We start from the raw sequence: 23,526 nt of genomic DNA, 5'->3' as shown, positions 1-23,526 counted from the left end.
AAATTATCGAAGTTGTGCCGATTGAAACGTCTCTCAAATGTAATGGACTGCGGATTTGACCTCCGTACGCCAATTAAGACAAGATTTCGAAACACTAAATAATAATATAGACAGGTGTTTTTTGAGAAGGGCGGTGATGGCCAAGTCGTAAACTACGAGTCTTATAGAAAAGTCGTGAAAGGAGCCATGCCCTTAATTTATAAGAAAACAATAATATTTAGTTTTTTTTTTAATTTCTTGAACTGTTGACGGAAATCGACCCGAAGGCTTTTTCAAAAAAATTGACCAATGGACTTTGTAGCTGATGAGGATAAATCTTTACAAATAAATTTAATACTTAAAATGAAAGGAATACCAACTTTTTTGTTTTTATCTATAAATCGAAGGCATGACTTTTCTCTAAGACCCGTAGTTTCCGACTTGGCCATCACCGCTCATCTCAAAAAACCACAATGGAGCCAATCATTACCGCTAAATCAAATGAACCTTCTCATTCCATTGCATAGAGTGTTCACTGTTCAATAAAAATTGAAAGTATGTATATTGCTGGTAACTTTATTAAATCTAGTAATATTATATGTAAGAAAAGTTCCTAGTTAAAGTTAGACATAACATAATGAATATGGAGAACGATGTGGGACTCCAACCCGCGACCTCACACATTCCGTGCGAGCGCTCTTCCACTGAGCCACCCGTTCGAGTGACGTAACGTTGATAAATCTTGGAATGTCTTGCTATACTCTCAGGTTGTGGCTTCATCTGCAGTATATACTTTACAGTTAATAACCTGTTCAACCCCAATATTTGAATATTAAGAAATTGACTAAACTTAATCTACCGTTTGTGGTAGATGATAGCCATGAGATTGTATTGTTTGCTGATGATACTTCACTTATTTTTAAAGTGAAGCGACGTGCGGATATTGATGACGAGGTAAACAATGCAATCTCAAACATAGATCGTTGGTTTGAGATGAATAAGCTGCACTTAAACAGTAAAAAAACAAAGTTTTTACGGTTCATTACGCCAAACAGCGAAGGTACAAACCAACGTACTTATAAATGACCAGAGATTGGAACTTGTGGATACTACGGTCTTCTTGGGTATCACGTTAGATAAAAAGCTTCAGTGGGGTCCTCATATTGCCCATCTAGCAGATAGACTCAGCTCTGTGGCATGTGCAGTTAGAAAGATTAGAGAGTACACGAATGTTGCGACCGCTAGATTAGTGTACTTTAGTTATTTTCACAGCATCATGACGTACGGTATATTACTATGGGATCATGCTGCTGACATTGATATATTGTTTGCACTGCAAAAGAGAGCTGTTCGTGCTATATATCAGGTTGGTTATAAACAGTCTCTCAAAGAAAAATTTTAAGAAATAAATATTATGGCTGTTCATAGTACATTTATGAAAATTTAATATATGTTCACAAAATCGTCACCTTTTTGCTCTTAATAGTGATTTTCATTATTATAACACTAGAAATAAGGGATTGCTTGTAACTAATTCTAGTAGGCTTCATAAGATACATAATAGCTTTAAGGGTAAATGTATACACTTCTACAATAAAGTCCCAGCCACTGTTCAGGCATTATCTATAAATAAATTTAAATGTTTTATAAAAAAATGGCTCTGTCGTAAATCCTATTTCTCCTGCTGCTGAATATCTAAATGATCGGACAGCCTGGGACTAGATTGTGATTAATTTATAGCGATAGAAATGACTGTACAATATTGTATATTTTGATTGAAAAGAGCGCAAAAAAAAAGAATGCTGGGAGAGTTTCTTGCGCCGCTTCTTCTCTCTCAGAGCGCCATTTGTTTCCGAAGCGGTAGTAGTATCTAGTAGTATAAGAATTGACATCAAAACAATTCTAAAGCAATCAATTTTGAGAAAATAAATGCCTTTATGACTTGAGATGAATTACTATTTCAGACTTATGTTAAATCACCGTTCGTTTCATACCAAACTAAATTTCAATTTTTACTCAAGCACCTCTTATTACGTAGTATTTAAATCCTCTTTGGGCGCAACTGGTGCGACGTAGCACTGGAGAGTGGAACGACGATCAATGCCTCCCCTCTCCGGTATGGCTAGACGATCGGATCATCATCCGCAGCGTAGGCGGCCCCAACATGGTTTCTTCCGAGTCATAGACTGTAATATTGTTTCTGGGTGATAATGGTGAAGCAACGTTTTAGCCAACGTCATAAATCGAGTTCTTGTTATAACCATAGTTACAATAATTATAGTAGCATATAGACAAACAAATCGTGCGAGAAAGTCGGACATCTCTAACCATACATATTTAAGGTAAGCGAATCTATTTTTGCCGTCAAGATTTTGATTAACAAGTCGTAAATAAAAACAATACAAACATATATTATATAAATTCAAAACATAAATAAAGTATTCACTAACGTTAACAAAGAAGTCTAGTCCTATAGATGTGTAATTGTTAATTTATCGACTTTTGTTTGCCAACTTATTTTGAAAGCATTTAGTCTAATATATACTGACCTGATTTTTTGACAAGGGATCAAACGGAAGGTACGATAATCCATATTATGGCTCCTTCGAATAATGGCAATGTATAGAAAAACGTCGAAGAGCGAATGGGTTAGCACCCCACCATACAGTAGATAAAGAACGAAAGATGTTGATGTTCTTTTCACACTTTTCGGATTTTTTTTCCAAATGGCCAATTTCCAAAAACCCGCAGTACCCTAGACTGGGTGTTTCATTGAGGACTTTGATTTTAATTTAATGTCCAGGTGTTTTCGGAACTATGTGGCATAGTCACCTTCAAAATAGCGCGTACACCTTCCCTAAGACGTTGTTGAATGTGTTCTGTCATGTCTCAGGAGTGAGTTTTTGACGATGTTCTCTGTATACTGTACACCGGTAATTTTCCAAACTCCAAAGCCAAATAATTAAAAAAAAAAAACATAATGGTACCATGGTACATTTACGTAATAGCCTGTATTTTGTCAGTGTCAGAGCATATGTAATAATATTTCATTACATTTTACCAGTTCACATTCTTCAATTAAACAATGGCTGTTCCAGTTAGGATTCTATCTCATTGTAAAGGTAACTAAAATAATAACAGAATCAGCAATGTAAACAAACATTACCGATTATGTTATAAATATGTGTAATTAATGAACTAAATATGAACAGTTAAACTTTGACTTTTTACCCCGAAATCAAATCATTATGAATAAGTACAGTAATATTTTATTTAGGATAATAATAAGGGTCATAATAACGATACAATTTAATAATAATTGAGGACAGCCATAGTATGCTTCGATCAATAATTGATATCGTTTTCAACAATGAACTTCAATGTCACTTTTATCATAGGCAAATGTTACCGTGTGATTACCGTCAGAGACCTTCGTCTAAAAATAAAGTTTTGCTTGCAATAATCATTATTATGAATTTTATTATATTACAATACAAATACTCATACAAGAAACTTGAGAATGAATTATGTAACCTTTTATGTTATCTGAAATGAAACTGCATTAACTGGCATATCTGCATTATTAATTCTGTAGGTGAAAGGTAAAAGACCTTAAGTCGATTTTTGACGATTTGCATGTTTTTACAGATTCTAATTTAAAAAAATCAGATTTATATTATGGTAAAAGACATTAAGTCTTAACACCAGGCAATTAAAAATTAGCAAATATTATTAAACATTAAGTCCATGAGTAAGTAAAAATTAAACAGTCTTAAAGTCTTTTATCCTTTTGTAATTAGTTGTAGGCAGATGACAGTTCGGAGTGAAAAGACATTATGTGGGACTTACAATTCTTTTGCACTATAATACGCGTGGGGTTCGGGACTCGGGATGTGTATGAACCTCTCTTCCCGCCCGTGGTCTGTCACTGGCGAGCAAGTGTTTGTGCTAGTGTTTTTGATATTTTGGGACTCTAAGAATATCAGAAACAGTAGTTAGAAATACAATAAAAAATCTAGCAATGGAATATGGAATTGAAGAGAAACAAAAGAGATAAAAAAGTTCCACCTAATAAAACGAAGATTGAAGTTGTAGACAGGATTAAAAAGCATATTGAATTTTTCCCAAAATATGAAAATCATTATAGCCGAGAAAAGACGAGGCGAGAATATTTAGGTGCACAGAAATATAAAATTAAAGTATAAGTTATATGTAGAAGAATGTGTAAAGGATAATGTTGATAGCAAAAATTTGGTCATACAGGATCATTTTTAATACCAATTTTAATTTAGGATTTAAACCACCAGAGAACAGTACGTGTGATGATTGCGATCGGTTTATAATTCAAATTCGTGGCTCTGAAGGATCTGAGAGAGAGAATCTTAAAGCCCGATATGACAACCACTTGAAAGACGCAAAGGTTAGATGTGATTTAAAAGCCTTTGATAAATTGACTTGTATAAATACTGAAGCTAGTAAGAAAATGATAACTGTAGATTTACAGAAATGTTTACAGATTCCGTTATTGACAAATGGCCTTAGCTTTTACCGGCGGAAATTGTGGACTTTTAACTATACAATATTAGATAGTCCGACAGGCAATAGTACTTGTATTATGTGGGACAAATCGGTATCAGGTTGTGGAGGCAATTAACTATCATCAGGTTTGATCAAATGGTTCGAAGAAAGGGTGGCAAATACAACAACCACAGAGGTCACAATATGGTCCGACAATTGCGCCTGCCAAAATAAAAATGTACATTGTTATGTTTTTATTGCCACAAATAACACATTATGATTAATGTGTTGCTTGTGGCAATAAAAAAATATACCAAACTTAAAAATTATTACGAAGATATCAAATTATAGAAGTTGATGGTGTACATTCCATTATAGAAAGAAAGAAAAAAAGACAACCTCAATTTTCTATAATGACACCATGGGATTGGTAACAATTTATACTGTCTTTTTCTTCAGTTGTCTGAATGGCACCGATGGAAGTAATAAATATGCCCAGAGAAGATTACAAAAATTTGCTTATTCTACAAGAAGGTACTTCAGCTCCCTTTATACATCGCAAAAAAGAAGACTTAGGTTAATCAGTGCCTTACAGAGAAATAGTATGGATGCGATTAAAAGAGGAAGACTATGGCACTTTGAATTAAAAAATTTCATTTCAGCAAGAAGAATTTGAAAAAGTGTCTTTGATAAGAAATCGAAGAAGAGTACTAGATATCACCCTACCAGCCCTGCAGCCCATTAGATTAGATTGTAAGCCAACAACTCCAAAATATCATGACTTGCAAAATGCTATGCACCCATTGCAAAGCATTTTGGCAAGTCATGAATCCGTCATGTTTTTATGATTTTTATACCAACCTGGCTCACGAAAGTACAGCGCGTGATCTGCCAGAACCAGAATAGTGTTTTTGAAACTACTATGGTGCTATGAAAGGCGATTCCTATTTTTATCCATTTTATTTAATTTCTTTGTAATTTAATTTTAAAAACAAATTTGATTTCTAATAAATAATATTAAAATATTGATATATTTTTTTTTTATATTATGATATTTTATTTTTTATCAATGATACAGTGACTTAAGATACATAATTGTACTTACCAATTGGAATACTTGCTAAACGTAAAGAATATTAAGTCCAAAAAAAGCCTTAAAACAAGCCATGGCATGCTTTAGAGGACTTGAAATTTATCAAAGCTCATAGCTACAGAAACTAACTAAGCCTAGGGTTTTGCTTAACAACTATCCTACATCGCATTTTTCCTATAGGCTCATGTTTACATTTTTAGTATGTGTTTCTCATATTTAAGTAGCTCTCCTGAAATCTTTAGTGATTGTGACTTAAGGCCATTTACCTCTCACCTACAGAATTTATCTTAATAATTTGTTCCCTTTGCAGAAGTCTTTAAGTTTGGTAATGTGAGATTTTTATCTTCAACAAACAATCCCTATCATGAGACAAGGAAAAACTTAGTGCTTTCAAAAGACACCAAAGTGATTGTACAAGGGTTCACAGGCAAGCAAGGTACATTTCACAGCCAACAAGCCATTGATTATGGAACTAATATCGTTGGTGGGGTATCACCCAAAAAAGCTGGTTCAGAGCATCTTGGGAAACCTGTGTTTGGGACTGTGAGGGAAGCTAAAGAGAAGACTGGTGCACATGCAACAGTCTTATATGTGCCTCCACCAGCTGCCGCCGGAGCTATCATGGAAGCTATTGAGGCTGAAGTACCACTGATTGTTTGCATAACAGAAGGACTCCCTCAGCATGTAAGAATATTTTTTTTATAATATTTAGGTACATTGGATGAGGGCAGCTTAGACCAATCATCATGGCAATCTTTGGGGGAGGCCTTTGTCTTATGGCTGGAATGATGATGATAATATATAAAGACACTTCTGCACTAATAGCTTCTGTGTTGGGTGAAGCAGGTTTGTTCCAACCAAAAGATTGACCATTTAATTTAAAACAATTCCATGACAAATGATTTGAGTGCTTTGATTATACTTTATACAATTAATGTATTATAATTCCTTTATTTTATCATAGTAATATATAATAAGCAAGTAAAAATGTTGCATTGGTCAAATTCCAATAAAATTAGCAATGCTAATGACTTACTACATGTTGGCTTAACAATAAGGCGATCACCTCAGCTCATATTCTCTACCTAATAAACCACCAACAGATGCGGATAAAATGGAGGTACTGTGATAGTCAACAGCTGCTCTACCTATTCTGACCGCCTTCAACATAGTCATAAATCTTGACATAAAAAAATGACCAGATATGAAACAAGTTATTAAGATTGTTTCGTTGTTTATAGATCTTCATGTTATGTAGATAAGGTTCAAAATACATAAAATGCCATATAGTACTGATTGCAACTAGTAAGATGTTACTAATATTCTGTCTGATACTTAATTTGATCCTCCATATTAATATACTTTCAGGACATGGTGCGTGTAAAGCATGCCTTGTTACGTCAGAATAAGTCTAGGCTGGTTGGCCCTAACTGCCCAGGCATCATTGCACCCGAAAAATGCAAGATTGGAATCATGCCTGCAGCAGTGCATAAGGCTGGTTGTATTGGTGTTGTATCACGCTCCGGCACGCTAACATACGAAGCCTGCCATCAAACTACTGTGGTATATAATGCATATTTATTTAATATATTATCTACAACCGTTTGAATAATTTTTCTTTGTAAACTATAAGACTGGAACGCAAGTTTCTTATTACGGTTCAGTCAGTATTCAGTTTTTAATGTATGTGTGTTAAATCTGACTTATTAATTTTGAATTAAGTATCCTTAACAATTTGATCTAAAATTTTACATTTTGCTTTAGTTCTAACCTTAAGCCTTAGTGTCAGGGAATATTTATAAGAAATGGTATAGTGCCCATAAACTTTCTTAGTATGTGTTTTTTTTTTTTTTGGAATAGTTGGACAAACAACCATATGCGTCACCTGATGATACATGATCACTGACACCACCACAATGTTTCTCTTGTGACACCAGAGAAATCGCAGAAGAGTTGCCAGACTTAAGAAAAATGTACACTTTTTTTAAAGGTCACATGTCATATCGTCTTGGCAACACCGCACAAGGAAGCTCACAAGATTAAGACACCCTTGGGCCTGGGACTCCCCTATTCTTTTTACGCCCCGGGGAAGCAAGGGCTGTGTTTTTTTTTGTATACTTCTCAGCCAACCATTTCATTTGACATCCATAACATTAAGACATGTCATTGATTTTCAGACTGGCTTGGGACAAACATTGTGTGTTGGTATTGGTGGAGATCCCTTCAATGGTACTGATTTCATTGACTGTTTGGAAGTCTTTTTGAAAGACGAAAACACTAAGGGTATTATCCTGATTGGGGAAATTGGTGGTAATGCTGAGGAATTGGCCTCCGAATATCTTACACAGTACAACACTGTAAGTATATACTTATTTTCAAAACAAATACAATTTTTTTTATTTAATTAGCTGTTCTTTTGCTGAAGTTTAAGTTTAAGCCTAAAATATATTATATCTATAGACGGAACTTATACTTCGCTCAGACTTTACTTACGTAAGAGTGGCGATGAGTTTCTTGCTACTTCTTCTCATTAGCTCAACCCTTTACGAAGTAGGGGTAGATTCAATAAGAAAAATATTTTTTTGACATTCATAAGTGTCATTTCCGTGACCTACATGAATAAAGTGATTTTGATTTTTTTTTTAACTTGGCTGAGGCTTGGAGGCTGTTATAAAACGCAAAAACGAAACCAAAGATTATGCCAAGCTTACATCCAGCCAAGTTTTACGTCAGTAAAGTCTGAGCAAATAAGTCCAAGTACACTCTCAGTAGATCTCAGACTCAGCGTTAAATCTCCTAAGATTTGTTTGTACATATACAGAATGTATACATATAAGTTATTTTGTATTTTTATTATTATTTATTTTTCTGGTTTTCTTTTTGACAGAGCAAGGTAAAGGATTGGCATAGAAAAGGTTTCCTTTTAAATTATCACATGAATTTTAATACATGCATTTTGCAGTGCATATTTATCTTCGTATTTCAATTGACTTTTATTTTAGTTAATTATTGCATTACTTTGCTTGAACTTAGCCATATATATATATTATCATAAAAAAAAAATCATTTTCATCTTCATGTTTTCTTCAGCACAGACTCAATATATAGACTATTTATTATTACTTTGTGTAAAATCTGCTGTATAGTCTTCCATGACTATTCCATGACCCATATTCATTACTCATGTAAATCGTATTTCTTATTAGTGTTATTAATAATTATTCCATTATGGATATATACATGTCATGTCATACACCTGTGTGTAACACAATTGCATCTTGATATTATAAGAATGTATTTTTATGATTCAACGGTAGCATTGTGGTCAAACGTAACAAGCCATGTTACATATAATTAATTTGATTGAATTGATTTTAGGGTCAAAAAGCAAAACCAGTTGTGTCCTTTATTGCTGGTTTGACTGCACCACCAGGGAGACGGATGGGGCATGCTGGGGCAATCATTTCCGGTGGAAAGGGAGGGGCAATGGATAAAATAAAAGCCCTAGAGAAGGCTAATGTAATTGTGACTCGATCTCCGGCTAAAATGGGGGCTGAACTATTTAAGGAGATGAAGAGATTAGAAATTGTTTAAGTATTTAACAGCATTGCATCTATCAACTATTAACACTGTGTAGGACTTTAGTTCTTATAGTATATTTATTTATTGTATGTTGTTGTTTCACTTTTAAAATTCACAAAACTTGTCATTAGCTGAATTTGACTCGACAATAGTTACATTGTTGGATGAAACATATAAAGCAATTGTTACGTTACTGTACATATGTTCTGTATATTATATTGTTTTTTTAAACATATTAATTGTGATATTATTATGACTTATACAAAACAACAGTTACTTCCGTATCCGGAAGGCGTTGTATTTTTGATGTTTTTAATTAACAAGAACTAACTAGAATTGTTTCCTTAGAGTTTAATTAGTCCAATTAGTTTATTATTTATTTAGGAAACAGTAACACACGTGTTTACAGTTTTAGTTATGAGAAAATAATTAATTTAAGAAAACAATAATCTGAATCAATCAACTCATGTGTCCGGTCCGATGTTAGTAATTTTTGTTAAGTTTTGATAATAACATATTATGTTTTATTGTATGCTTGAAGATATCAATGTCCTATTATGCTTATTACCTCGAATTCGTGTTAAATGAAAAGAGATGAGAATAAAAAAATTACTCTATACTGATATTTGATTTAAGGTTTTTATTTAATTTTCCATTCGTCAATTACATACATTTACATTATTATCCTAACCAAAATTGGCGAGCAGAGTTTGATATTTTGATACAATTCCTTGTTTTGGCATTTCAATAAGGGGCCTACCCTACATCAGGTCACGCGTCAAGGGGGAGGGGAGGGAGGGGATCTAAGAATATTATGGTTTCGTGTGATAAGGGGATAGGAGGGTTCAAAATTTTGTGACATCGCATTTTCTCAAAATATAATATATAATACCAAACAACACCAAATTTAAACTACAGTGGTACTAAACCAGCAAATAGATTTTTTTTTATGTGTAATTAAATCCTTTGATTTAACTTTGATTTTATTGAAAAATAATTTAAATGGAAGTATAAAATAATTTCAGAACACTGCTGTTTTTCTAAATATAAAATTGCAAAGTATGTGACATCACACTAGGTAGGAGGGTGTCTTACATTTGTGACCAGTATAAGGATGGGGTAGGGGTTAAAAAATCAGGTTTATGTTATGTTATAGTGATGTAATTTATCGATGGACTCTAACTGATCTATGATACATTTCCGAACAAAAGAGGAAAGTACAAGTTGCCTCTGGCAAAGGGGTGACTGCTATGGATTAAGGGACACAATTTATTATTATTAAGGGAGCTCAGTGACTCAGGTGGCTAGCCGCCCACTGGCACTCTTACTACTTTTCTTCAGCCGGGTCTGATTTATTAATAAACGCAAATTAAAGTTGTTCCTAATTTAAAACTTTTTCGGCCTTACAAATAAACGTTGCATAAAGTTATGCTTAAGTATAAAACAAGAATATGCAAAATCCTTACAAATAATCTGAAAATAGTATTTTACCGACAGTCGAGACAGACTAGTAAAAAAAGTACAGAGACTAGCTTCATACAACCACGATAAACGGTTGTACTTCTACAATAATCCGGGGCATGTGTGATTGAGTGCACTGGCCGCTTGTTCTAGTTGCGTACGCGGCAATACTGGTTTTAATAAACGTCGACTACTATGTCTATACATTTCTGCGTTTACTCCAGTTGTTTAAAATATTATTGGTCAAGAGGCAGTAATGTAAACCCCTTTTTTAGTTTAAGCTGCGTATTTTGATTGGTGGAGTAGCAGTTAGGTATTTTTTAAAACCCAGGCAAAACGTTTTGTAATTCTGTCACAATTTTCTGATCAAGATATGTTCAGTCGGAGGTTTTTACGTTTTTAAACAAAATTTACACTCATGTTATAAAGGCGAAAGTTTGTATGTTTATTTATTGGCTTATCCGTATATTTGTTACTCCTTGACGCTCTAAATGTATTTAGATCTAATAGGTTAAGGTAGCCTATAGTGAGGAGACAAATACTCAAATATATTCTTATTTACATAAAATAATTCGGGAAGCTGGTTATTAAAATGTTGTTGTCATTGAGACATAGATTTTTTTTCTTTAAGGCATTTGTAGTATAAGTTCAAATTCTTAATATGGCTAATTGGACTTTTCTATGTTCGTCGATTTGACTAAACTGACAAAATATATTGACTTTTGATAGAGATTTCAATACTTTTAAATGCTTTTTTCTGGCCACAAAATACAATATTTTTCTAAGAGCCTTTAAAAAAAGTTATTCTATCGCTAATGACTTTCCATACACAAAATACAATATTGCTTATCATTGTTCACTGGGCCTTTAAAAAAAGAGCGACTCTATAGTTTTCATTTCTGACTGTGAGCTTGTCTCGTCCTTTCATCTGTCACATTCTGACAAGCGGGAGAGAAAGGGATGTGAATACTTGTCAATAATTGAAGCATATTTAATAAAAAAATATTTGTTTTATTAAATTATTTCCGCTTTTTGCCAACCCATCTTTTATGAATAAAATAAAATAAACGGTGATAAGTCACACCATCTTTTTTTGCGTCATTAACGTATTATTTGAGCACTTTTTATAGCACACTTAGACTAGGTGACTGACACACGACTAAGGAGAAAAGTGTGCATACATTGTCGTAAAGCACACTATTACCGTTCCACTATCAGACTGCGAATGATATGTCCATATGTATGGAACGTCATTGGTAGGTATTATCAATATAGGTTTTTCTTGCGAAGCGTTAAGCCGTATTTTGCTGCTCGTAGGCACAAAATAACTGTGAATAAATACGAATACGATAAATATCAGAAACAAAAATATTAGGTAGATACATAATGCAAAGAAAACAGGCTTTTTTAATTGAAATTTACTTCAATATTTTACTTACCTACCTATCTTATCTAATCAATAGTGGGGTAGTATGAAAGTGGTGTTTTTATTATTTGCGAATATGTCTGAAAGAAAAATATTCAGTAGACAATATAAGTAAACATAGTTTTTCTTATCCCACATTTAAAAGAAAAGCTGAGCCATAACTATTTTTTACCTACTATGAATCAAAATAATATAAATCACACAGTTATAGCAGTAACAAAATACTAGTTACTACCTACTAAATACTCTTAATCATTTGTCCTGTAACAGCTGTTACTCAAATATCTGTCGTTACTAAAATACTAGTTATTATCAAATACTTGTTCAGTAACAGTTCAGTTTTTTCAGTAACTCAAATAACAGTCGTTACTAAAATACTAGTTGTTACAAAATCCTTGTCACTGTTATTTTTGGTATCTTGTCACAGTGACAACCGGTGATATTTTTTATACATATTACAAATACCTGTGACGAATAAATAACTACGTCTCACGACTGAGTCTTAGACTATGTTGGTTAGTAGTACAGATAGTTGGTCTATTGAATTTTGTATCTATCATATGTGTCAAAATTAATTCTGTCAAACCGAAGCAAATTTTAAGTGACACATAGCTCACAAGTCACAACTCACAAACAATACGCTACTTCTGTGCGCTACTTACAGAACACTTTTAGGCGCTACCTACTTGCTATCGCCTATCTCGGCTTGCTATTGAGTTGACAGTATTCGCTAGTGTTTCCCAATTAGTAGTTAACATTGTTTTGTCTCGCGTCTAATATTTATTAAAAATCGAATCCTAAAATGTTTATTGAAATTTATTTGGAATATTTAATGTGCAATTAAGTGATAAAATGAGTAATTGGGCACGTCGAATGCACCGGAGGGCAGCTACATTAAGCAATGTAGTGACGTCTTGCGGCCATCCCAATTCTTTGCCATACCCCAGGAGATTAGAAAAAGTTAAATTCGGTGCTCCATTACAAGAAGTATGCAAGGAAGACATACCTGGACCTTTACTAGTACGTTATGTAGTGCCCTTTTTTCATAAACTAGCTAACATGATTTGCAGATTATGTTGTTGTTTTAGATGCTTATACTAAAAAAAAATAGCGTAAGTAAATGTGTTAATTAAAAAATAATGAATTAACTTGTAGGTGCTGATACTGAAATTAAACAAAGAGGCACCATTAAGACGTGATGTGTTTCGCGCTCCTGGCCATCAGGGCGCAATGAAGAAGTTAATTCATTTCCTACAAACCGGAAGACTCGTGAATGTGGATAACTATTCAGTTTATACCATAGCCAGTGTTCTCAAGAAGTTTTTAAGGTTCATTTCTCTTATTTTATTATAATAATCATTTAAGTTTTATACATGTACCTCCATAAAAATGTACAGAAATCACTAAGTAATAATAGTAAGTTTATGTATTTATTTCATTACTATTTGTTGGGCTAATGAAAAAAATATTTTCTAATTATTTAAATATTGGAGAGAAGGACAGGTCAGTATTTAAAAAACAATAGTTAGTGTTATTCAATGGGAAAAAGTAATTACATGAACATTTTTATTTGCCATAAATTGTCACATTTAAATTATAAAAAAAATAAAATATTGAGAAAATTATTGAACTAGGCATTGCATTTTGCTTAAATCCATCTATCAATCCATTTTTTTACATCTGCAAAGATTTGTTAGTCTACATCCAAAAGGAACCATTAACCCCTACAGAATGGCATAGAGTTAGGATTTAGAATTAGAATATTTATAATACAAAAAAGTAGATATTAAACACTGACAAAATGGCTGCTAGAGGAAAGTATAACTCTTTTTTTTTTGGGATCATTTGAAAGCATTTAAATTCCTCTTAAATAAATTAATTTTGATTATTTTTCAATACATGCTTTTTGGACTATGTGCAATATTTGGATTTATTTATATTCATTCATTTTAGAAAAATTCCTGGCGGTGTATTTGGGCGTGAAGGTGAAATGCATCTGTTTAGAGCTGTTGAGTTGCCGGCAGAACAGCAAGTTGATGCTATTAGACGGTAAGCAGTTTTGGAGACATATTTTTTTTTACCAGAATAATATTTAACATATTTACTGTTAAAACATAACATGCTACTGTGTGTTCTTGTGTCCAAGCTACAGAATAATAGTTAACTCATTTACTGTTAAAACACACCAAACAGAAAAAGCTAGTAGAAGTGGTGTCATGTCATTTTACTTTGGTAATCGATGTCGCCAAACTCACACATTTATCTATTGAATATGTAATACACACATTTAATTCCGGCTCTATGATAGGCCTTAATTCATAATCACTATCTATAAATTTATTTACATCAATATCGAACGTAACTTTTCATGATTATGAATTAAGGCCTATCATAGAGCCGGAATTAACTGTGTGTATTACATATTCAATTGATAAATGTGTGAGTTTGGCGACATCGATTGCCAAAGTAAAATGACATGACGCCACTTCTAACACACATGTGTGTTTAAAAGTGTTGAAACATAATATGAACCATGATGACACCACACAGCTTTATTATAACCTTAGGTGATTGATATGTCTAGATAAAGTCTCTTATTGCTAGAAAACCAATGAAAACTGGCCAGGTTTATTACTTTAGTGCGAATGACAAGCTATGTATTTTGCTACTTGTATGTCACTTGCGATTTGTGTGTAACTTGTGTTAGTGTGCATGCATTGCTCAAAATACATGGTGAAACTTTATGGCTATACTATACTTTGAACCAGACATTCTTTAGGTCATCACTAATGACTATGTGAAGTCAGAAATGGATTTGCATTATATTTTAAATCAATTTTTGAAGTGCTTAGTTTTTGCAAAACATGCATCCCACCACCCTTATCAGCTGTTGTTCAACATAGATGTGACATGATATCAGATCATAGTAAAATGCCTACTATACATTGCAGTTGTGAGGCAAATAATGTTCTTGTTTTACCATGAAGACAAAGTTATTTTGTATGTGCATTTTCTTTAGCTAACATTGAAAGTCAATCCAAATTTGTATTTACTTTCATTATAGTGCAAGGGATGCACAGGAAGCCAGCTAGGGTATGGGAAGCACAATGGCACCTTTTTCTGCTGTGAAGCACTAATGTGTAAGCATTATTGTGTTTCAATATGAAGGGTGCTGTATCTAGTGTTATTACTGGGAAAATTAGACTTAACATCTTATGTCTAAAGGTGTCGAGCACAATTGTAGTTCCACTCAGCATTTTTGGGTTTTTCAAAACTCTTAAGCGGCATTGAATTGTAATAGGCAGGTTGTATCAATTACTAGTGAAAGTATGTAATGTTATGTAGTTCCTTATTTTTTTATTTGTTACACAATAATAGGAAGTAAGTTATTGTAATTGTATGTGAAATACATAAAAATAAGCCATGTGCATGCCTATGTAATTTTTCCTCTTGTGTGATTCGATCTTACCTTACCTTAATCACAATCCAAATTTCAATTTTCCGATTTACCAAAATAAGTAATTTCTGACTTTAGTTGTCGTCCTGCAGCAATGCTTGTCAGTTTGTCGTGTTGGACTATTTGGATTGCATTGATTTTGTGTATGTATTATGTATTGAAAGGGAAGGAGGAAACATTGAACCCTTACTTTAGTGGTGTTGCTGCAAAACCTACCTAATTACTTCTACCTGTATCATGTGTGATGTACCTGGGCTGTTTTGAAGGTAGTAGTGATGAAATAACTAGGTACCTACTTAAGTATGTAACTACCTTAAAAATAATCAATATATTATGAGAGGAGTATTCCGTGTATTTATTGTGAAACTCCAGGAGTGTTTAAAAGCTGCCCAATACAAATAAGAAGAATTGTATCTACCTATGCTTTGATAATGTTTAAGTCCGTAGATAGGTTACATTGTTTTGTTTACAAAAAACGTCACCACCTAAAAATGGTGGTCTCTTTAAAAGTTAGGGTTGTCTAAGAAAAGAAATTGAAAAATAATGTTTTTATTTAGTAGGGGCTTTTTTTGATTTATTAAAACTTAAGCGTCACAATACTACTGCATATGACTCAAATAACGTAGCATTGAAGGGATGTTATACTCTTTCTGATCTTGGGTGCATCTCCTCCATCCTTTAAGAAGGTAGTCCTCCCATCTTCCTAAGGGTCTATTGCCTGCTTCTCTTCCCATCTCTGGAATAGTAGTTTTATTTTGAAGATCTGGTGATATGAAATGTGTCAACACACGCAACACCAGTGGTCAAGAGAATAATAATTATAGTGTCGCCTACCCTTAAGTTGGCAGTAAGCTCTATTCTTGTAGGTCCGTGCGTTGTATCGCTTCGGGAAAACTGCAAATCAATTCCCGATTGATTCCTCAAAGTTGCTGTGCAGGGCAATTTTTTTTGCAAATGCGCGGTTGTGAAATGCTAGACGTCAGTAACTTCTTTGAGCACTCCCATTAAATGCCGTAGAAGACCGCAACGCCGAAGAAGCGAGCTGAGCTTGATCGTTCGATGATTCGAGCCGCTCGTCGTCGTAAAAGGCATAAAGGCATTTATTTTCTCAAAATTGATTCCTTTAGTATTCTTTTTCATGTCATTTCTAATATACTAGATACTACTACCGCTTCGGAAACAAATGGCGCTCTGAGAGAGCGGCGCAAGAAACTTTCCCAGCATTAGTTTTTTGCGCTCTTTTAAATAAAAATATACAATATTGTACAGTCATTTCTATCGCTATAAAATAATCGTAATCTTGTCCCAGGCTGTCCGATCACTTAGGTAGATATTCAGCTGTGGAGTAATAGGATTTACGACAGAGCCATTTTTTTTTATAAAACATTTAAATTTATTTATAGATAATGCCTGAACAGTGGCTGGGAGTTTATTATAAAAGTGTATACATTTACCCTTAAAGCTATTATGTATCTTATGAAGCCTACTAGAATTAGTTACAAGCAACCCCTTATTACTAGTGTTATAATAATGAAAATGTATGCGGTCAAATAGAAGAAGCTGGTGGGTTTTAACCTCTAAATATTCTTTTATATTGGCTTATTTCTGGTATATTATATGATTTTAAGCTTCGCTCTTTAAGTTTATTAAGATGCGTTCACATGCCGTCACCCAAATTCAACACCCTACTTACTAACATTTACCAGTGGGAGGCTCCTTTGCCGGCTAGATTATGGGTACCACAACGGCGCCTATTTCTGCCGGAAGCAGGAATGTGTAACAATACTGTGTTTCGGTCTGAAGGGCGCCGTAGCTATTTGGCAAATGAGACTTCTTATGACCCAAGGTAACGAGCGCAATTGTATTGCCGCTCAGAATTTTGGTTTTTTCAAGAATCCTGAGCGGCACTGCATTGTAATGGGTAGGGCGTATCAACTACTATCAGCTTAATGTCCTGCTCGTCTCGTCCCTCCATAAAAAATCCTGACGTTGGTGAAAATAATATTCATCCTCATAATATACACTGGCCTGCAAAAGTAAGTATCACACTTTTCAAATTATTTTTTTTTCTTAACTATAGAAGGTAGGGATTTAAGATTAAAAACGTTTTGTTGCAAATTTTATAGGCATTAATTCTTAGAAACTAAAATGATACATTAGTAACATTTTTAACTTAAAAAAGATAAAACAATGAAAAAAAATTGAATTTAAATGTATTACATGTTATTTAATTTTTAATAACTGGTATTGCCTCCTCGAGCTCTGATTACAGCTTCGAGCCGGTTTGGCATACTGAACACTAGGTTTCGGAGCCGATGTTGGGGAATATTCTCCCATTCTTCTACCAGGGCCTGCTTTAGTGCCCTGAGGGTAGTAGGTGGTGGTCTGCGATTTCTGACTAGCCTCCCAAACTCATCCCAGGCGTGTTCAATCGGGTTGAGATCAGGACTTCTTGATGGCCAAGCCATCACGCTGATACCGACCTCCTGAATATACGATATGAGCCGTGTGTGGCCGGGCATTCTCATGAATCAGCATCGATCCATCACCCATATTTGCTAAATACGGCCCTGCATATTCATTGAGAATCTCTTGAGCATATCTTTGCCCAGTGAGGGTGCCATTTTCTATGGCTACTAGCTCTGTGCGACCTTCTGAAGATATGCCAGCCCATACATGTACACTGCCTCCACCGCATTGGACTCTTTCTGAGATGCAGGCTTGAAGGTATCGCTCACCAGGTCGCCTGTAAACACTTCGCCTTCCATCAGAAGTGTAAAGGGAGAATCGAGACTCATCTGCAAACAAAATTCTTGACCATTCTTCTTCATCCCACTGCATGTGTTCACGGGCGTATCGCAGTCTCGCTACTCGATGCTGTCTCTCTAGTTTTGGGCCACTCGCTGGTCTTCGGGGTTTCAAATTTGCTTCGGCAAGTCTTCTTCTCACTGTACTGTCACTAATGTAGCCCCTCCGGGTCTGAAGTAGCTGTTGCTGGACTTCAACTGCATTTTTTTTTCAAATAATATAACAATCTTCTCGGGCACTGGTACACCTGGGTCTGCCATTACAAGGTCTCCTCAGATGGTGTCCAGTCTCTTCGTACCTTCGCCTTACCTTTCTGGACCGTTCGTACCGTCACACCCACCATTCTTGCAGTGCGACGCATACTGATGCCTAGTTCCAGAAAAATGATCCTAGCACATTCTTCAACTGAAAGAGGCATGATAAATAAATGTTATGTGCTTTTTAGCATAAATTTTTAAAACTAGACCCATCGATCTTGAAAAAAATTTAAAACAGAAAGAAAAATGTGAATGGTAAAATTTTAATTCGGAAACGTCCACTTTGAAAAAGGAATGGTTTTGTTTTTGAAGTTTTTTTTCAGCCAATTCTTAAAAGAAGGTTACCGACTATAAAGTTTTTATGTACAAAATTAAATTCTCTTTGGAGTCCTTTTTATTTCGAAAGTATATCTTGTGAACTTAAAACGTTATCCCAATTTTAAAAGTGTGATACTTACTTTTGAAGGCCAGTGTAGTTAAACATCAATAAATGATTTATATATAATTGGAGAGTTTTTTTTTAACTTGTATATAATTTGAAATGTATTTAATTCTCATCGATTGGTTGTGGCTCAGTAGATATATGAGTAGCTGAAGTATGATACAAAATCTCTAGTTGACTAGCTAACGTCAGGGTGTCGAATTTGCGTGACGGTGCGCGCTTGCATCGTATAAATTTGTTCTGATATTTTTTCTCTAACGTGCCAAAAGACTTCAAAAAACATGAAGCAGTCATCTAATATATAGTTTTCTCATTTTATATTGTTTGTAGTTAAACTACTTCGAAGCGGCTTGACCGATTCTCATGAAATTTTGAGTGCATATTGGGTAGGTCTAAGAATCGGACAATATCTATTTTTCATCCCCCTAAATGTTAAATTTTTTTGACATTTTTTTTTAATTTGTTTGTTTATGAGTCAGCATTAAAAATACATACAACTTCCAATTTTCACCCATCTACGATCAACTTACTAAGTTACTTTTGTATCGCGATTTTAATATCGGATATACAACGTTTGCTGGGTCAGCTAGTCTTAATATACTTATATAAATCCAGTGTTCTGATGTTTGTTTCGAGTGTAGGGGTATAATTAATTAACAGATTTTAATAGGGATAATTTCATGGAGTGCAGCTTAGTCAAACTTGAGAGATAGGATAGGTTTTATTTCGATTTGGGACCCGTAAATATTTTCATTTCCAATATTTGTTTTGTATGGACATATTTTCTGTGACAGAATTTACGCACGGTCTGACTGTTGCTGTGAAACAATTTCATTATAACAACAGGGAGCATATTTAACGAATGAATTCCTGATGTTATGAAATATTAATACGTTTACGTAGCCTAAGTTACTTCTCATTACATCAGCTACCTCCCAATAAAAGTCCCTTTAAAACCGGTCCAGCCATTTCAGAGATTAGCCGGAACAAAGAGACAGACAGAGAGATAGACAAAAATTGTAAGAAATATTATTGTGGTGTATATTCCTTATATATATTCATATACATGTAGTAAATAACTGTTATTTCAATATTACAAACAGACACCACGGACGAGTAAAAAAAGAATGAGTCCGCGCCGTGATATTACCAAGTGAAGCACCTTTATCTAGTGTGTGTGCGGTTACGGGGGATACATAGTTACACAATTTTTTCTCCGTCAAATAGTCATTATATGGCCACAAATACTTTTATAGTATCGTTTTTACACTTTTTCACAACGCACGACGGCATTTTTAAAAAAATTATTGGGACGCAAACTGATCTGTCACAGACGATGGCAAATCTCACAATGGCGGCCGATCGGCTTGTATTACTGTAAGTGTGTGCGTGGGGCTATGTATTTACACGTTTACCGGCTTGTTTTGGTGCTTCACTGTTATGTAAGGAGTCCTTTTTTTACTCGTCCGTGACAGACACTCCAATTTTATTTATATCTATAGATGTACAGATCAGTGTCTGTCGGGTCAGCTTGTGTAACATATATGCGGTATCAATTACCGCTAACAGTTACTTGTGATACCAAGTAAGGAAGCGCCGCTTCAAATGTTTGGTCTAAGTTAGTCAATGTCGCGATTGTTTACCGCAATAAGAGACGCCGTCGTACGTCACGACCGCTCATTACGGTAACAATGGCTGTCGAAACAATAAGTGGCATCAATATGGTTATAACAAGTGTGTTCGCTAATATTAATGAGAAATCAAAGAAAACCGGTCAAGTGCGAGACGGCCTCTTACTTAAAGGGCCCCGTATCATGATTTAAGATTATTAAACACTATTTATTATCGTATCCATAGGTTCTCAACGTGGGCGTTTCGCAGTAGAAGACCCAGAGAAAATTAGGGGGAATTGAGATGGCGCAGGGGGTAGATTAAAAATATAGTCTAAAATTGCAAAAAATACACGCTAATCACGTACTATCTAAAGTAAAATAAAAATTAATATCGTTTAATTTTTGTTATTGTAGGTATTGTAACCATTTTTATCACGTGTGCACGTATTTTGGTAGGACGAGCAATGGATTAAAATCATCATTACTAAAAACTATAAAATAAAAAATACTACAATCGAGTATAGATTCTATACTGATATTGTAAAGAAGGCAAAGTTTGTGGATGTTATATATATATAGTATGCCTATACATATTTTTCTTGTAATAAAGGACAAGACGAGCAGGACGTTCAGCTAATGGGTATTGATACGCCCTGCCCATTACACGTAGTGCAGCTCAGGATTCTTGAAAAACTCTATAACTCCGTACGGCACTACAATTGCGCTGGTCACGTTGAGACATAAGATGTTAAGTCTCATTTGCCCTGTAATTTCACTAGCTACGGCGTCATTCAGACCGAAACACAGTAATACTTACACATTACTGCTTCACGGTAGAAATAGGCGCCGTTGTGGTACCCATAATCTAGCCGGCTTCCTGTGCAAAAGAGCCTCCCACTGGTAAGTATGGTACGGGCGATGTTCTGTATATAATAAATAAGATTCTGTTTTTTTTTATGAATTTGCCAATAATATTTCATAACATCAAGAATTATTTCGTAAAATATTGAAATTGTTTCACAGCAGAACTGTCACACTATGCGTCAATAAATTCAACAATTAAACAAATATTGGAAATAAAAATAATTATGGGTCTTAAATCAAAATAAAATCCTATCTCTCAAGTTGGACTAAACTGCACTCCAGGAAGTAATCCTCATTAAAATTCGTTCACTGGATTTATATGATACCATTACTTTTACTTATTTTTTATTTATATTTTTGACGACCCATATAGCCGAATGCTTAGTGACCCTGACTACTAAGCTATAGAGGTCCCGGGTTCGAATCCCGGTAGGTGCAATCATTTATATGATGAATATAGATGTTTGTTTCCGAGTCATGGATGTTTAAGTATGTATATTGTATTAAATATATCGTTGTCTTGAACCCATAGTACAGGCTATGCCTAGTTTGGGGCATGATAATTTGTGTAAAAGTGTGCCAATATTATATTATATTATAATAATTATATAATATATTAAGATAACATATAGCCCATTGGTTAGTTACTCTGCCCAATTAACTAGAGGTCCCGGCTTTTAATCCGGGTACGTGCGCGCATTTATATTTTTGTGGATGTTAATGTTTGTTTCCACCTATGGTCGTTTTTATTTCCAATTCAAATATTTTTATTTCAAAGTAGGATTAAAAATAACTTATTTTTTATATAAGTAGAAGGATTGTCATTTCTAAAATATCTTAAATTTACACCACGCTTTTTTTTTAATTTAAATACATTTTTATTTATTTAGTCCTGTTTTAAGAAACAATGATTCTTATAAGTATGTACTACGTGCTCAGTCATGTGTACGTAAGTCGCGGGTCTCAGCTAGTCTACTACTTTACTTAAGTACTACTATATATCTCATATTGCCTAAATCGATTTTATTTCTAATAGATTATTTAAGAATTTAAAAAATGTCTTATGTTTTTTATTATCGAGCTATATGTGATATTATATTATGCTGTAGAAATAAATATATAAAAAAAAAACAAAGAATCATTCACATGTACAATATAATTATTGTTATATATACGATTTTATGCTATAAAACGTTGGATTATGATTTTTAGGTCCTAGTAAATCATACCTACGCGCTTCTAAACACATGGTCGGATTTGGTCCGGCGGCGGCGTCTCGATACGGTAATAATAATAATGTTGTGCGATGGACAATGAATGAGTGCGACATTTCATCGAATATGATTCGGCCGGACCTAATCCGACCATGTGTTTAGGCTATAATGCCGGTTGCAGACCGAAAACTAAGCTATGCCAAGGCTAAACTAAGCTATGCGAAGTAAGCTAAGCTGAGCTAGAAATAAATAGCGTGCACACCAACAGCTAAGCCGAAGCTCAGTCACTGTCTACTAAACGACCGTGCGTACAACAATGAACACTGGACAGTGGACAGCACTGGCGAAGGATGTGCGAAGGGTGTGCGGGGTAGCGGGAGGGGATTAGCTTAGCTCGTGTAGCGCATCGGCATACACAAGTAACTTAGCTAAATATTCTTGATGATGTTATATATGTACATAAGCTAATTTTCTAGAAACTGTCATAACAATAATGTTAACACCAGGAACAAACATAAACTTATAATGCCAACTACTCGGCTAAGTCGAGCTAGTTAGACTTTTGTGGGGCGATGTATATATTAAATGCTTTTATAACCCAAAAAATTTTCAAAGCAAATGTGCTAAGAATTTTAAAAGAATTGTTAAAAAACGTTTGTGTGGAAAGGTTACTATAACATAAATGATTTTTCTTATGATAACACGGATTGGGAATGGAGCGACCGCCCTCAGGCTTTTAAATAAGAAATTTTATTGTTTGATACAACATTGTAACGATATTTTTATGGAAAAAAAAGCGCGCTGAGTTTGTT

The 23,526-nt window shown here is 34.3% G+C and overlaps 3 protein-coding genes across 5 annotated transcripts in view; 2 read left to right on the top strand and 1 right to left on the bottom strand.

The window, feature by feature from the left end:
• LOC126976118 (guanine deaminase) overlaps nucleotides 1-23,526 on the bottom strand; it is a 338,523-nt gene that overhangs the window by 232,591 nt on the left and 82,406 nt on the right. The gene's annotated exons all lie outside the window — the stretch shown is intronic.
• Nucleotides 2,962-9,802, top strand: LOC126976335 (succinate--CoA ligase [ADP/GDP-forming] subunit alpha, mitochondrial). Its single transcript, XM_050824630.1, has 5 exons — nucleotides 2,962-3,101; nucleotides 5,901-6,274; nucleotides 6,959-7,153; nucleotides 7,768-7,947; nucleotides 8,969-9,802. Exons 1-5 carry the CDS (start codon nucleotides 3,065-3,067, stop codon nucleotides 9,182-9,184), a joined length of 1,002 nt encoding a protein of 333 aa, XP_050680587.1. The 5' UTR covers nucleotides 2,962-3,064; the 3' UTR covers nucleotides 9,185-9,802.
• The window catches only part of LOC126976057 (rho GTPase-activating protein 20), a 67,718-nt gene continuing 56,896 nt past the window's right edge, over nucleotides 12,705-23,526 (top strand). For all 3 annotated transcript variants that reach the window (XM_050824203.1, XM_050824224.1, XM_050824213.1), the window contains exons 1-3: nucleotides 12,705-13,079; nucleotides 13,215-13,387; nucleotides 14,013-14,108. In XM_050824203.1, the coding sequence (XP_050680160.1) occupies nucleotides 12,912-13,079; nucleotides 13,215-13,387; nucleotides 14,013-14,108 (437 nt within the window). In that variant the 5' untranslated portion in view covers nucleotides 12,705-12,911. The remainder of the gene's footprint in view (nucleotides 13,080-13,214; nucleotides 13,388-14,012; nucleotides 14,109-23,526) is intronic.

This window comes from Leptidea sinapis, chromosome 2 (assembly GCF_905404315.1).
Source record: "Leptidea sinapis chromosome 2, ilLepSina1.1, whole genome shotgun sequence".
In the NCBI taxonomy this organism is placed as follows: Eukaryota; Metazoa; Arthropoda; class Insecta; order Lepidoptera; family Pieridae; genus Leptidea; species Leptidea sinapis.
Note: the sequence above shows the minus strand (reverse complement) of the source record. Positions and strands in the feature narration are given on the sequence as shown.

Bases quoted from the DNA above. Each gene is read 5' to 3' on its own strand.
- LOC126976335 (XM_050824630.1), top strand. From the start codon at position 3,065: ATGGCTGTTCCAGTTAGGATTCTATCTCATTGTAAAG. The intron at 3,102-5,900 runs GTAACTAAAATA...TTCCCTTTGCAG, and splicing joins GATTCTATCTCATTGTAAAG to AAGTCTTTAAGTTTGGTAAT. The intron at 7,948-8,968 runs GTAAGTATATAC...AATTGATTTTAG, and splicing joins ATCTTACACAGTACAACACT to GGTCAAAAAGCAAAACCAGT.